Below are 13,190 nucleotides of genomic sequence, written 5' to 3' on the forward strand. Positions count from 1 at the left end.
GCGGGAGACTCTATATGGAAATTCCGTTTTTTACGTACTTCAGCAGCGTTCTCTAGATCGTCCTCTAAAGTAGAAAACACTACAGGTTTCTTCTATATATAGAGATTCTCTCTCCTCTTCTCTATTTTTTCTTTACGTTTTAAACATTGGATTAAATAAAAATAAAATATGTCCATAGCATTTGAGGTATGATAAATACGTACGTAAAAAATTTATAACAAAATACGTTTCTAATATAGGGTTTAATGTATGGAGAACGAGATTTAGAGAATATTATTGGAGAAAAATAAGATATAGAGGTGGAAATGTTGTAGAGAAGTCAGTAAATGACGGACACAGACAAGCATACAGAGAACACGGTTGGAGATAGTCTTGTAACGTGATTCGAGGAAGGAGAAGGCTACCGCCTTCCAACTCGCCGACAGGTGGGCCCACATACTCTGCTCCGTTTCCGGTCCCACACGTCAGTTTCCGGTCGCCCGATTCCGTCCGCGTCTTATCCCCGGTGGAGTCCTGTTCCGCCGCGTGCCTTCGCCGCCCCACACCGCCACCTTCTTCCTCCGATTCGATCTCCCCTCGTGCCTGAAGGGAATCGCAGATAAACTGCCGCTTTGGAGTCCGCGAAACGCAAGGGCAAAGGCCGTTCGGTTCAGCATGGAGTCTGCCTAGTGGGAGCGTGGTACCCGGCGAGATGAAGCACCTGACCGGTGGCAAGAGCGGTGCGGCGGGCCAATCTGTGCCGCGGTTCAGGTGCCAGGAGTGCCACGGCGCGCTTGCCGTCATCGGGGTCGCCGACAGGCTCCCGGCCTCCGGTACATTTGTCGCTCATCCGAAGATTATCCATCCCGCTATTAGCCCATCGACTCGAACCGAGCCGATTCCATGATTAAATTCTTAGATGATATTAGCATGAGGAATCAGGCGCATTTGAATTACCGATAACTGCACGTGCATTTTTCTAATGGAATACACTAAACTGTAATTGTTTCTAGAAATTGCAGTGGTTTCGGGTGCGATTTGGATAGTGACGGTTTACAATGCATAGTGAGCTCATGATAGGGACTGGAAATTCCACCCACTGAATTGCACTGGAGGTGGTGGACAAGTTGAGGTCATATAGCTTTAATTTTTCGTCACTGATTTAACTGGAAATTTGCAAGTACCCACGAGCCATCATGGTGCGAATGTTGCATATTTAAGTTATGTCAAACATGCTTCTCGTCGCACTGTTCTCTTGCTTTGTTGTTTGGAATAGAGGTATTCACCCACAATGGAACCTGCATGACCACATCCAGGATAAGCTAAAAGGCTAAATCAGCAAATACTTAGCGTATGACTAGTTTAGGAACATAGCTATAATTCTTTTGTTGAACTGGGAAAAGAGTTGCTGCCTTGATATTAAGCCTAGGAGTTCTTCATTGTTTTGTTTCGATGATGCTAAAAACTGGAATTTCTTGAGTTGCCAATGAGGTTAAACGATTCAGTTATTCTGGTGCACTGCTACCATTTGTCACTTGCCTTTTAAGCTTTACTCTAGATATCTTATTTTAAATTGATACAGAATTTTGTGCCACAGATTTGACCTGGCAACCATCGTTTAATTTCCTCTCTTTTTTCCCTTTCCTTCGAGCACTACCCATCAAGCTTCTCCACCGTGCAATCTTGTGATAATATTGGCTCTTACGTTTTGTACGATTGATGGATGCAGGTCCTCATGCATCGGCTGTTCAGGGTTGTAATATGGGTGCAAGCGGGATGAACAATTCTTATGTAGTATTATCGAAGAAGAACAGATCTAAAGATCTTGGAATTCCTCCACGCCCACGAAGTGCTGCATCCCCACATATTGAACCTAACCAACTAACAAGGCCAATAGAGGACTCATATATTATGCTTCCACCTCCTACTGCTTCCATATACGATACATCTTCCTCTGAAGGAGATAGCGCACAGCTGCTGCTACCAAGTTGCTCCTCGCTAGGAAATAATTCTGGATTTTTCTCTAGTGTCACTGTATTAAAAAGAGCATTCGAGATTGCGACCTCACAAACTCAGGTAGTATTGTTTACTTAAGATGCATCGATATTGATTGTGTGAGTGTTGCTATTGTTGTTATTCATATTTTTCTTTATGTTTGTGCTATTCAGTTACAGCATTATTTTTTGTGCGAATGATTTAATGATCTAACTATCATGTGCAGGTTGAGCAGCCACTTTGTGTGGAATGTATGAGGGTTCTTTCTGATAAGATGGATTTTGAGATTGAAGATATTAATTCTGATATCAAAGCTTATGAGGCTTATCTTCAACAACTGGAGCAAGAATCCTACAGCATCCTCAGTGAAACCGATTTTCAGGAGGAGAACCAAAAGGTGACCATGCCTGTTGGCATATGTGATTTGATCTTAAACTAATTAATGAACTTTAATCCAGAGTTTACTATTTAGTTTGTATACATTATGTGTTCTTTCCACCAGCATGTAAGAAGATGATACATGATACCAGGAGCTAATTAATGAGGTTAAAGGACGATAAATATGTAGCTGCATTACATGGCAATCAAATTAGATCTTTTTTACTGTGAAGCTATCATATTAAGTGGCATGAAATGAGAAAGTATACCTTTTATTGAAATGCATAATAGTGCTCAAACATTTAACACTTACCAGCCATATTTTTTAATAAACAAACATAATATATTGGAAGGTATGTCCATGTTACCAACCTTATTGCAGAAGCTACAAGAATTGTTTGTTGGTGTGTGTAAGTTGTAACACTCCTGTAAATTCCATCTGTATTCTTTGCTGCAATTTCAGATTGAGGAAGAAGAAAGGAAACTTAAAGCTGATATTGAAGAAGCTGAAAAGCAATATTCAGAAGTTAGTTCTGAGATGAAAGATCTTGAAACAAAATATAAACAATTTGAGGAATCGGAAGAGCAGTTAGTATTTGTTCTCCTTCCCATTTTTATTTCTGGCATTCTCTTGTTATTAGTTTTAAAGTTTGTCTACAGGCTGCATTGTCTTGAATCATTTTTTTTTATGTATTTGGCACTGACAGTAGGCTCTCCGTTTCTTGGTCATGCTTGCAATGTTTCCTATTTTTCCTGCTCTCCTTTGTTTCTTTTCTGGAAATAAGAGGTTGAGCAATATTGCACCCACTTCTTCACAGAACAAAGCAAATACTTTGCTGCTACTATTTAACTAAATAAAATGCTCCATATAAGTTGGCGCAAAAGATACCACCACTGGAGAATTGTTATCATGGGAACATTATTTCGCCAATTGCCACACCAATTATGCAGTTATTTACACAGTCTGAGTGTTTGGTTGGCCCATGTTGTTTTTAAAGCTTCAACTGCTAAGCAAAGCTTATGTGTCATATTTTTGGCAGGTATTGGCAAGAATTCAACAGCTTTCAGCTTCAGCTGACATCTAATCAGGTATGCTTATTACAGGTGATGGATATTATACTTGTCAGAATAGCAATGCACCAACTTAGTGTTGTCATACATCAAAATATGTTGAAACCTTACGTGAAATGTATAGACAATTAGACATCCATTTTGTTCCATGTTAGTCAGAAGTTCACAGTTTACTGAATCTATGTTAATTTTGTGATCATATATTTCTTTCGTCTCAATAAATTGCATAATAAAGCCAATAATGTTTATGCAATGTGTGTAGTTCCTGCATTGTTATGTTTCTGTCGCTGATAGTTTGCTACCTGAAAAATTGTCACTTCACCATTCAGGAAGAAAGAGATGCCATTTCAGCAAAAATAGAAGATTCTCAAGCCCATCTGGAAACATTAAACCGTACAAATATTCTGAATGATGTATTCTATATTTCACAACATGGAGTATTCGGAACAATAAATAACCTCCGACTTGGACACACTCATGTGGTAGGTATCCTAATTGCAAAATGGAAAGCTAAGACATTGATTCACTACATTCTATTCGAGGCACACATCGAATACAGCTATTTGATTAAAATCTATGTCACTCTTATCTTAGGTTGAGTGGGATGAGATAAATGCTGCTTGGGGTCAGGCTGCACTTTTGTTGCATACCATGGCTCAGTATTACACCCCGAAATTTCAGTATCCTTGGCACATATAATGACAGTTTTCTATTTAAGTTTATGTACCCGTTATTCTTTGAGAAATATATCCAAATGATTGGCCTATATGCCACCTGTTTCATTGCATTTTACTAGGTTGACCATGTCGATTGTGTTTGGTTTTTTCTGGTTATGTTGATGTATATACCTGACTATATTTTGGCTCAGAGAAGCTATGTCCAGCAGCTGTCTTCTCTGTTTGTTAGGAGTGCATGTCGAAATATATTTTAGCTCTGATAACCTCAGTCCAGCAGCCATCTCCTCTGCTATTAGGTATGTGTTACTGCCAAGGACAGTAGTGAAATAGTATGTGTGTTAAAGGTAGTTGACTGGTATTGCTATGTTTCGTTCACAGACTAACTTGTCATCCTTTTGTGGCATTGTATAATCTGGCAACTGGCATGAACAGAAAAGATGGTGCTGGGTGGTGGGCTCAATACATTTTTTAGCTTGCTAGGTGACCATTGGGCATTTTTTGTGTCTATTTTTCTCTCTCTGCAGCATTAGCATTATAAGTGCAGTTTTTTATCGCTAAGTTGCATGTTTCACTTTATTGATTATATTTAGATAGCAAATGTTAATACTTAGCATGCTACAATTTTTCTAGGGATAAAATTGTGCTTGAGTTCCTCAATGTTTGCATAGATACAGGATCAAGATTCATGCTGTGGGAAGCTATCCAAGAATCACGGACATCAATAACAAAACACATAAACTGTAAGCTTTCTACTGGCAAATGTAATATCTGTCTTTGCCCCTTTCTAGATGGTTTGTGCTTCAATGTTCCTCAATCGTCACTTTTCTATGGTTCATAATAAATTGGGAAAAGTCCATTTAACACCTGGAACAATTTTTTGATCCTCTGAACAAATTTTTTACTCTTTTTACTCCCCTAAACTATCTAAATTGGCCCAATCTCGTTTTCATTTGTCCCTGGACAAGTTAAGTTTTTAGGTCAAATTTTGTGCGGTGACAGATGACAACATAGTCTATGTCAAAAAAAATACTTTGAGAAATTTTCATATCTCCAACTCTCCATGGTTAAACTAGTATCAGATGCTCCTAACCTATGAAGTAACCACAAAAAAGTATGATATGTTTTGTACCCTATGATGCCGCCTATCACCCCGCAAAATTCGAACCTAAATTCAAAATGTATGAGGAGAAACAAAAATGACAGATTTCATTACATAGAGGGTGGGATTGGAGCAATTTAAACAGTTTAGGGTAGCAAACGAGACGAAAATTGTTCTAGAGGATCAAGCAGACAGTGAATTGTTTTGGGTAGTAAAATGGTCTTTCCCCTAGTAAATTTATATGATATCTGATTTACAAACCTTCTTATCTAGTAAGACATATAGGCAAATATGCTTGTTTTTATCGAGGTGATATAGTGAGTATCAATTGTTTCTTGGCTTGGGCATCAAATCAACATGAAAAATTCTTTTAAGTAATAATGAAGTGGTGTAGTACACTTAAAATTTTAACTTCATATGAAAACTATGTTAGAAGGAACCAAGTATTCCTTCTATTTGTTGCAAAATTGCTTTGGTCTTTTTCTGCATTTTCTGTTCACCTTGAATTGGCATGCAAATTTATCATGCTTTGGGTGTGAATGATGTTCAGGTTTGGTCCGGCAAATGTGTTGTTCAGTACCCAATATGATGAAGCCATGACATGGTTCTTGACGTGCCTGCAAGAGTTTGTTGAGTTTGCTGTAAGTTTGGATAAGGAGAAGAATGTTCCACCTGACAAGTCATTCAAGCTCCCCTATGAGTAAGATTTTCTGGAACACTAGTGTTCTTGTATTATGTATGCTTACAGATCATGTCACTCACACATCGAAATTTCTCTATTTTATGCATATGACATCTTTATTTTGCAACTGTGCCTAAAGATATATTTTCGTGACTGAAGATTCCCATCTGATGTTCAATTTGTTTAAATGCATTGATTTTCAGTTGTGACCATTAAAATACTGAAATATGGCTTGTATGGTTGTGATATCCTTTTCTTTCTTCTGTTCATTCCTAGTCCCTCTAGGTCGTTTTGGCAAATCTAAATATATAAATTTTACTATGCACCTAGATAAATACTATGTGTGTATACATAGCATAAACTACGTATCTAGATTTGCCAAAACGACTTACAATTTGGAATGGAGGGAATACAATTTTCGGTCTAGTGTACATGCAGGAACTTCATTATTTTGCAATAAGCTTGAAAATTAACAAAAAGTTGGAAAATATCTTATATCGGCATGCAGCTTTGACCACATTGTTGCTAATTAAGATCACCTGGTTTACAGGATTGATGGTGACAAAGTAGGGGGCTACAGGGTCGTCCTAGGCGATTTCAATACGAGGGAGAACTCGACGAAGGCGCTGAAGAACATGCTGTGCAATTTGAAATGGGTTCTCTACTGGTTTATCGGCACTACGAGTTTTGCAACGCCCTCCTGATCATTGCACACGCAGAGCTGCAGTTTTGTTTAGCTTGAACAGTTAGATTAGATGGTTTCAGTACAGGCTGAATTACTGAGCCCTAGGAGCTGATTCTTGCCCCACATAGCGACTACACGACGCAGTTGATGTACATAACTATAGCATATTTTTTTAAAAAAAATCTGTCACTTGTTGCTTGCAAACTACTCCTGTTCTACGTGTGCTCCAGATCTTTCCTTCTCAGAAAATTGGGCAGGCCAGGAGCTGTGCCATTCATTAATCATGGAAAAGAATGTTCTGCGTGCAGTTGTTTTAATACTTTGGACGGAATATAAACGAAAATGAGATACTAAAAAAGAAACCGACCCACGAAAATCAGCTGAGAAGATCGAGCGAGACAGCCGAGGGCCAAGTTGGGCTTCTAGAATTAAAGAAAAACCTGCCATCCCCGCGCGCAGTTATTATTGTCGCTCACAATGGGAGTAATGGCCCGGTCGGTCGGCCGGTCCCATCCGTCCAGCGCCCACCAGGCCCAAAACCACCACGGCACCACTAGCCCCCTGCCCGCAACTTACGACCGCTGAACCGGAGCCTTCTCGCACTGTCAACGTTCTCCTGATTTCGACACCACAATAGGAATCCACGCCGCGCGCGGCACGCCTGCCCGATCAACTCCACGTCTCCACCGCCGGCCCGCGCCCGGTCCGCCGAGCCGTGCCGTGCCGTACCGCGGCCGGGTCGCGCACGCCGTGGCGCACCGAGCACGCGGATCCTCGGGGGACGGGGGGCCTTCTTCGGGCGCTGGCGATCGAGGTCGCGGTCGCGCCCGCCCTTCCGGTACGGTACGGGTGCGCACGAGCCGCGTCTGGGGATACAAATACGGCGGCGGGCGGGCTCCGTCGTGAGACTTTGGTTCGAGCTCAGGACTCTGGTGTGGTGTTGGGAACCGCCCCCGCGGCTCGGCGTGATAAATTCGTCGTCCCGCTGCCGGGCCGCGTGTGCGCGCACGTACGAGAGAGAGAGAGAGAGAGAGAGAGAGAGAGAGAGAGAGTCAGAGAGAGAGAGAGGAGGCGGTGGCGGGATCGGCGATGAAGCACCTGGTGCAGGTGGAGGAGGGAAGGGAGGCGGCGGACGGGGCGCCCTCGGCGGGGCCGACGTACCGATGCGCCGCGGGGGACAAGGGCGCCGCGCCGCCCGCCGTGCCGGGGCTCGACTGCTGCTGGGACATATTCCGGTACGCTTCCCTTCTCCCGCCGGCCGCGCGTGATCCTCCTCCTCCGCTGCTCTCGCTCTCTATCTCATCCTCTCCGCGCCGTCGCTCTGCATGGGCATCTCGAATAGATAGATCTATTATTCCCCTGAGCTTTCGCAATGCCGGGTTTCAATCTGGAATTCCGGATCACGTTCACCATTGTCATCAACCAGTTACCTCGATTCTCTGAGAATTATTTTCATATATCTTCAATAAGCCGGTGACGTGCTCGTGCGCATGATGCGCCCCCTCTGTGCAGTTTGTCCGTGGAGAAGTACCCCGACAACAAGATGCTCGGCCGCCGCGAAATTGTCGACGGAAAGGTTGATAGCCGCACGCGAACCTCTCTCTCTCACACACCACCTGGTGCTTGCTTACGGTTCTCTGTGTTTCCTGTTCCCCTCTGAATCCATTGGCGTCTCCGTCTCTTGCGTCAGGCTGGCAACTACACGTGGCTGACCTACAAGGAGGTTTACGACACCGTGATCAAGGTCGGGGCTGCGATCCGGAGCTGCGGCGTCGGCAAGGTACAGACGTTTGTTTCGATTATTGCTCTGCCGTCTTCCATACCGAGAAGCTGGAACAGTTCCTCGTTTGTTCCATGCTTCCATTATTCTTTGTATGTTGTGCTGATGGGCTGTTGACATGACCCATGCCTGATTGTCTGTAGGGTGGCCGGTGCGGCATCTATGGGGCCAATTCGCCTGAGTGGGTTATCAGTATGCAGGTACGTTTATGGCATCAATATCCTAAGCTGAATTACACGCATCGAGTCCACTTGCCACTTTGTTCATGAAGATGTTTAGCCTAGAAGAATCAGTAGGCTCATAGCTACAAGCCCTACTTCTACAACTTTCTTGTTCCACTAAAGAAAAAATGGCCAGAGCTGTTTCAACTTTTCAGTAGTTTTGAAATTTATTGGAAAGTTATTCTTCTTCGGTCATAGTTTTAGACTGTCAATTGCCTGTTTGATCCTTTTGGGGGAGAACATGCCTGGAAAATTTTCTGTAAATTTCTTGGACGTTTGGGGAAAAAAATTGCCCCATATTCTACTAACTTTCATGAATGTATTTATGCGTCTTTTCTTTCTTTGACCATACCAAAAATTTCACAATGATATTGCTTTATTGTGCAGGCCTGCAATGCCCATGGCATCTACTGTGTTCCATTGTATGACACGCTTGGTAAGTTTTTCTTGTTTCCTTGGAGCAACGGAAACACGTGATGTTCAGGATTATCATGTTTGCATAGCAACCGCCAAATTAAAACATGTGTATGCACACACATACAAAGTTCCTGTTTGGTTCATTTGTTAACAATGGCCTGCTGCCATCTGCCGTCAACTTCTATGGCTGTAGGTGCCGGGGCAGTAGAATTTGTATTGTGCCATGCAGAGGTGCAGATTGCTTTTGTTGAGGAAAAGAAGATTGGAGAGGTATTCTCTTTTACTGTAACATTTTATGACTTTTCCACCTTAGTCAGCACAGTAAAAATCATTGCATCCTACAAGTTGCCATTACAAAAATAAGACATGATTTTGTCTCACATCACGCCTATTTTTTTTCAAGGATCTTTTCTGTGACTGAAAATGTTATCTTAGCAATCTACAATCATTATTTTGCATTTCCCTTATAGCCAAAAGATTCACAAAAGTACATGACAAACGTGTTAGTTTGATTTATTAGAATAATCCATAGCACAGTTTGCTGTTTGCTCTATCTTGTCCACCCTATCAAGAATGTGTTGTACTATGCTTTCAGAGCCCCAGCGCAGCTTTTTGTTAGCACTTCAAATAATTCATTGTTTTTTTCAGATACTCAAGACATTTCCCAATGCAACCAAATTTTTGAAGAGTAAGTTTGAGAAATTTCTGGCTGTGTGCATAACCTATAACATAGTGGATATGACATACTGATAGTCTTTCATTTTTGTTTAAGCAATTGTGAGTTTTGGTAAGGTCAATCCCGAGCACAAGGAAAAGGTTGAAGAGAATGGCTTGTCCATCTACTCATGGGAAGAGTTTCTGCAACTGGTAGAGTTCTCCCTTTCTAACCAAATCCTAGATGGAATAAATGCTTTGTAAACTCTGTTATGTGAAGGCACTTTTTCCGTTTCAAATTTCAACATTATGTATTTTAGGGGATATCATTGTGAGAAATATAACTTGATATATCCATTAGAATGATTAACCTTTTCTGTTTTACCAACAGAGCGGTGAAGAGAAGTTTGAGCTCCCACCAAAGGAAAAGGATGACATATGCACAATAATGTATACCAGTGGCACAACTGGTGATCCTAAGGGAGTATTAATCTCCAACAAGAGCATCATTACCATTGTTTCAGCAGTAGATGAGTTCCTTAGCAGCTCAGGCGAGGAGGTTGGGTACTTATCTATCGTATTTTATTTCAGTCTTTTGTATCCCAATGCACTGTCTCTTCCTTTTACAAATCTTATTTTGATCCAACAGCTTCGCGATGATGATGTTTACATATCTTACCTTCCGCTTGCTCATATCTTTGACCGTCTGATTGAGGAGGTGTTCATTCACCATGGTGCTTCAATTGGATTTTGGCGTGGGGTAAGGATAGGAAACACATGCTTCTGTGCTCACTACCTTTCTCATGTGAACATTTGATCGTAAGCATTCTATTTCAGGATGTTAAACTCTTGGTTGAAGACATTGGCGAACTCAAACCAACAGTATTCTGTGCTGTTCCACGTGTTCTGGACAGGATTTATGGAGGTACTCTAATTGAATTAAATATTTCTTTTTCCAACGAATGACCTGAGCGCAAAGCAGCCACCTGAACTTTCAATTAATCATATATCACAATCTCTGCCAGCAAGGTGGTTCATGAATTGAAGATTTTTTTTTTTACGTACCTGGCATCAATCCATTTGTAGCATATTCAATACTGTTATATTATTTGAACCTCTGTTATCTCCTAGGAGAGGTAAAGATGTTGCTTTGTATGGGACTCTCTCTTTTCTCTATATAATATAAAGATACGCAGCTCTTATGTGTGTTCGAGAAAAAACAATGTCATTCGAACAGTTATCCAAATAATATGTTTATTACTTTTGTGATTCAGGATTGCAAGATAAAATCACAACTGGTGGTTTCTTGAAGAAGACCTTGTTCAATGTTGCTTACAAATAGTAAGGCTGTTGTTAGTCTTAATCATCAAGGTATATGTTGGCTAATATAGTGATCAGGCTCTAATTTTTACTCCAAATGATTGTGCAGCAAACAAGGTAATATGTTGAAAGGAAGCAAGCATGAAGAGGCTGCTGCAGTGTTTGACAAACTGGTCTTCACCAAGGTACGATGAAATGGCGAGAAGTCAGAATTTTAAAATAAAATTTGATTTCTTATCCGTACTTTTTTACTGACTTAATTTGTTTCTTTGTACCATATATAGGTGAAACGGGGACTAGGTGGCAGGGTTCGGTTGATTCTATCCGGTGCTGCTCCCCTGTCTAGACATGTTGAGGAGTATCTGCGTGTGGTGACATGCTCCCATGTTCTTCAGGGATATGGTATACTCGTCAACAAAATATAGAGTTCTATGATAAATAAAATTAAAAACTTGAACATTCGCCTGAAATGTCTTACAATCTTAATCACCTATGTTTATTCTCTTCCTCTAGGACTTACGGAGACCTGTGCCGGGTCCTTCGTTTCCCTACCGAACAACATGTCCATGCTGGGAACCGTCGGCCCTCCAGTCCCGTACGTCGAAGTACGCCTGGAATCTGTCCCTGAGATGGGGTACGACGCGCTGTCGAGCGAGACGCCTCGTGGGGAGATTTGTATAAGAGGGGACACCCTGTTCTCAGGGTACTACAAGCGAGAGGACCTAACCAAGGAAGTCATGGTCAACGGTTGGTTCCACACAGGTATCAATCTCTCCCCCAGCGTCTGCTGGAAGTACGTCCACGTCCTTTATCAAGAAAAAAAAACAGGGCTGTCCACGTCTGCATCATTGTTCGTCAATGTGTTAAAAGGAGTAGTCCAGAAAAAATGTGGGAAGGGAACAAAACTTTAAGAGCCCTCTTGTCAACAAATTTATGGCTTGCATTCAACTCACGGGAGACCGATAACCGTCTTGAAAGTGACCCTCAATTCAACTTGTTATCAAAAAAATCTTTGAATTTTTTTCACAAATCCAGGCTTTTTTCTACAACTTTATTTGTTCACTGTCAAATGCTCCTATTTACCACAGGAGACATTGGTGAGTGGCAGCCTGATGGGAGCATGAAGATCATCGACCGCAAGAAGAACATCTTCAAGCTCTCACAGGGAGAGTATGTTGCAGTCGAGAATCTGGAGAACATCTTTGGTCAGACTCCTGGTGTTGATTCGGTACAGCTCAAAACAACCTTCATCTAAGCATTGAGTTTGCAGCAGCAAATTATTTCAAAACATCCCATAATCTGTCCACTAATTTACTATTGGAATCTCCAGGTTTGGGTGTATGGCAACAGCTTCGAGTCGAGCCTCGTTGCGGTGGTGAACCCCAACAAGCAGGCTCTGGAGCGATGGGCAGAGTCGAACGGGGTAACTGGAGAGTTTGCCGCAATTTGCGAAGACCCGAAAGCCAAAGAGTTCATCTTGGGAGAACTAACCAAGATGGGTAAAGAAAAGAAGGTGAGGAACAACCTGGACGGCTGGAACACATCAAACATCACCTACTGGAATTCTGCTGGTTGCAGTGACCTCGGCAGCTAGATCTGACGCATCCGTTCTCTTGTTTTTGGCACGACAGCTCAAAGGCTTCGAGCTGATCAGGGCCGTTCATCTAGACCCGGTGCCGTTCGACATGGAACGCGACCTCATTACCCCGACGTACAAGAAGAAGCGGCCGCAGCTGCTGAAATACTACCAGGTATGGCATAGCTTCAGTTTCAAACTCTCAGTTACCGCGCTTGGACGACCCCCATCCTCGCCAAGCTGACCTTCGTGTGGATTTTGTGCTATTTGTCTGCAGAGCGTCATTGATGGCATGTATCTGAGCATGAAGTAGTAGGCTCGTGTCGACTCGTGGCAGCACGGCACGGGGAATCGCTCTAGCTAGCGACGTCAGCAAACTTTAATGTGAATTTGGCGTACATTGTGTTAACTTGTCATTGAAAAGCTATACAAATGTTCCGCAAAAAAAGAGTTACACACATGATAGTAGCTAGGTTTATTTTTCTATCCATTTTCCTCCTGAATTTGGCGTATATAGTGGAGCAGTTTTGAGTGAACCCGTGTTAGTGTTTCCAAATTCCATCCAATACAATACTGCAGATGTGCTTGCTTTTTTTTTTTGAAGGAATTGCAGGTACGCTTGTTAAATGTTAAGCGAGAAATTTGCGAATTCCCCT

The 13,190-nt window shown here is 42.1% G+C and overlaps 2 protein-coding genes across 2 annotated transcripts; both read left to right on the forward strand.

The window, feature by feature from the left end:
• Window positions 1-449: 449 nt before the first annotated feature.
• On the forward strand, window positions 450-6,770 carry LOC112894944 (beclin-1-like protein). The gene is made up of 10 exons (XM_025962797.1): window positions 450-812; window positions 1,709-2,055; window positions 2,201-2,371; window positions 2,816-2,940; window positions 3,393-3,441; window positions 3,753-3,905; window positions 4,018-4,103; window positions 4,769-4,840; window positions 5,750-5,899; window positions 6,432-6,770. Exons 1-10 carry the CDS (start codon window positions 692-694, stop codon window positions 6,583-6,585), a joined length of 1,428 nt encoding a protein of 475 aa, XP_025818582.1. The 5' UTR covers window positions 450-691; the 3' UTR covers window positions 6,586-6,770.
• A 481-nt stretch (window positions 6,771-7,251) lies between these two features.
• On the forward strand, window positions 7,252-13,131 carry LOC112894841 (long chain acyl-CoA synthetase 4-like). Its single transcript, XM_025962669.1, has 19 exons — window positions 7,252-7,801; window positions 8,079-8,142; window positions 8,257-8,346; window positions 8,490-8,546; window positions 8,955-9,003; window positions 9,178-9,254; window positions 9,633-9,672; window positions 9,757-9,851; window positions 10,030-10,197; window positions 10,288-10,398; window positions 10,476-10,563; window positions 10,913-10,979; window positions 11,068-11,143; window positions 11,243-11,360; window positions 11,472-11,720; window positions 12,047-12,186; window positions 12,289-12,471; window positions 12,590-12,709; window positions 12,812-13,131. The coding sequence occupies exons 1-19, from the start codon at window positions 7,656-7,658 to the stop codon at window positions 12,845-12,847; spliced, it is 1,974 nt and encodes a 657-aa protein (XP_025818454.1). The 5' UTR covers window positions 7,252-7,655; the 3' UTR covers window positions 12,848-13,131.
• Window positions 13,132-13,190: the final 59 nt, after the last annotated feature.

This window comes from Panicum hallii, chromosome 5 (assembly GCF_002211085.1).
Source record: "Panicum hallii strain FIL2 chromosome 5, PHallii_v3.1, whole genome shotgun sequence".
Lineage (NCBI taxonomy): Eukaryota > Viridiplantae > Streptophyta > Magnoliopsida > Poales > Poaceae > Panicum > Panicum hallii.

Bases quoted from the DNA above. Each gene is read 5' to 3' on its own strand.
- LOC112894944 (XM_025962797.1), top strand. From the start codon at position 692: ATGAAGCACCTGACCGGTGGCAAGAGCGGTGCGGCGGGCCAATCTGTG. The intron at 2,056-2,200 runs GTAGTATTGTTT...TATCATGTGCAG, and splicing joins TTGCGACCTCACAAACTCAG to GTTGAGCAGCCACTTTGTGT. The intron at 3,442-3,752 runs GTATGCTTATTA...TTCACCATTCAG, and splicing joins TTCAGCTGACATCTAATCAG to GAAGAAAGAGATGCCATTTC.
- LOC112894841 (XM_025962669.1), top strand. From the start codon at position 7,656: ATGAAGCACCTGGTGCAGGTGGAGGAGGGAAGGGAGGCGGCGGACGGG. The intron at 9,004-9,177 runs GTAAGTTTTTCT...CTATGGCTGTAG, and splicing joins TCCATTGTATGACACGCTTG to GTGCCGGGGCAGTAGAATTT. The intron at 10,980-11,067 runs GTAAGGCTGTTG...ATGATTGTGCAG, and splicing joins TTCAATGTTGCTTACAAATA to CAAACAAGGTAATATGTTGA.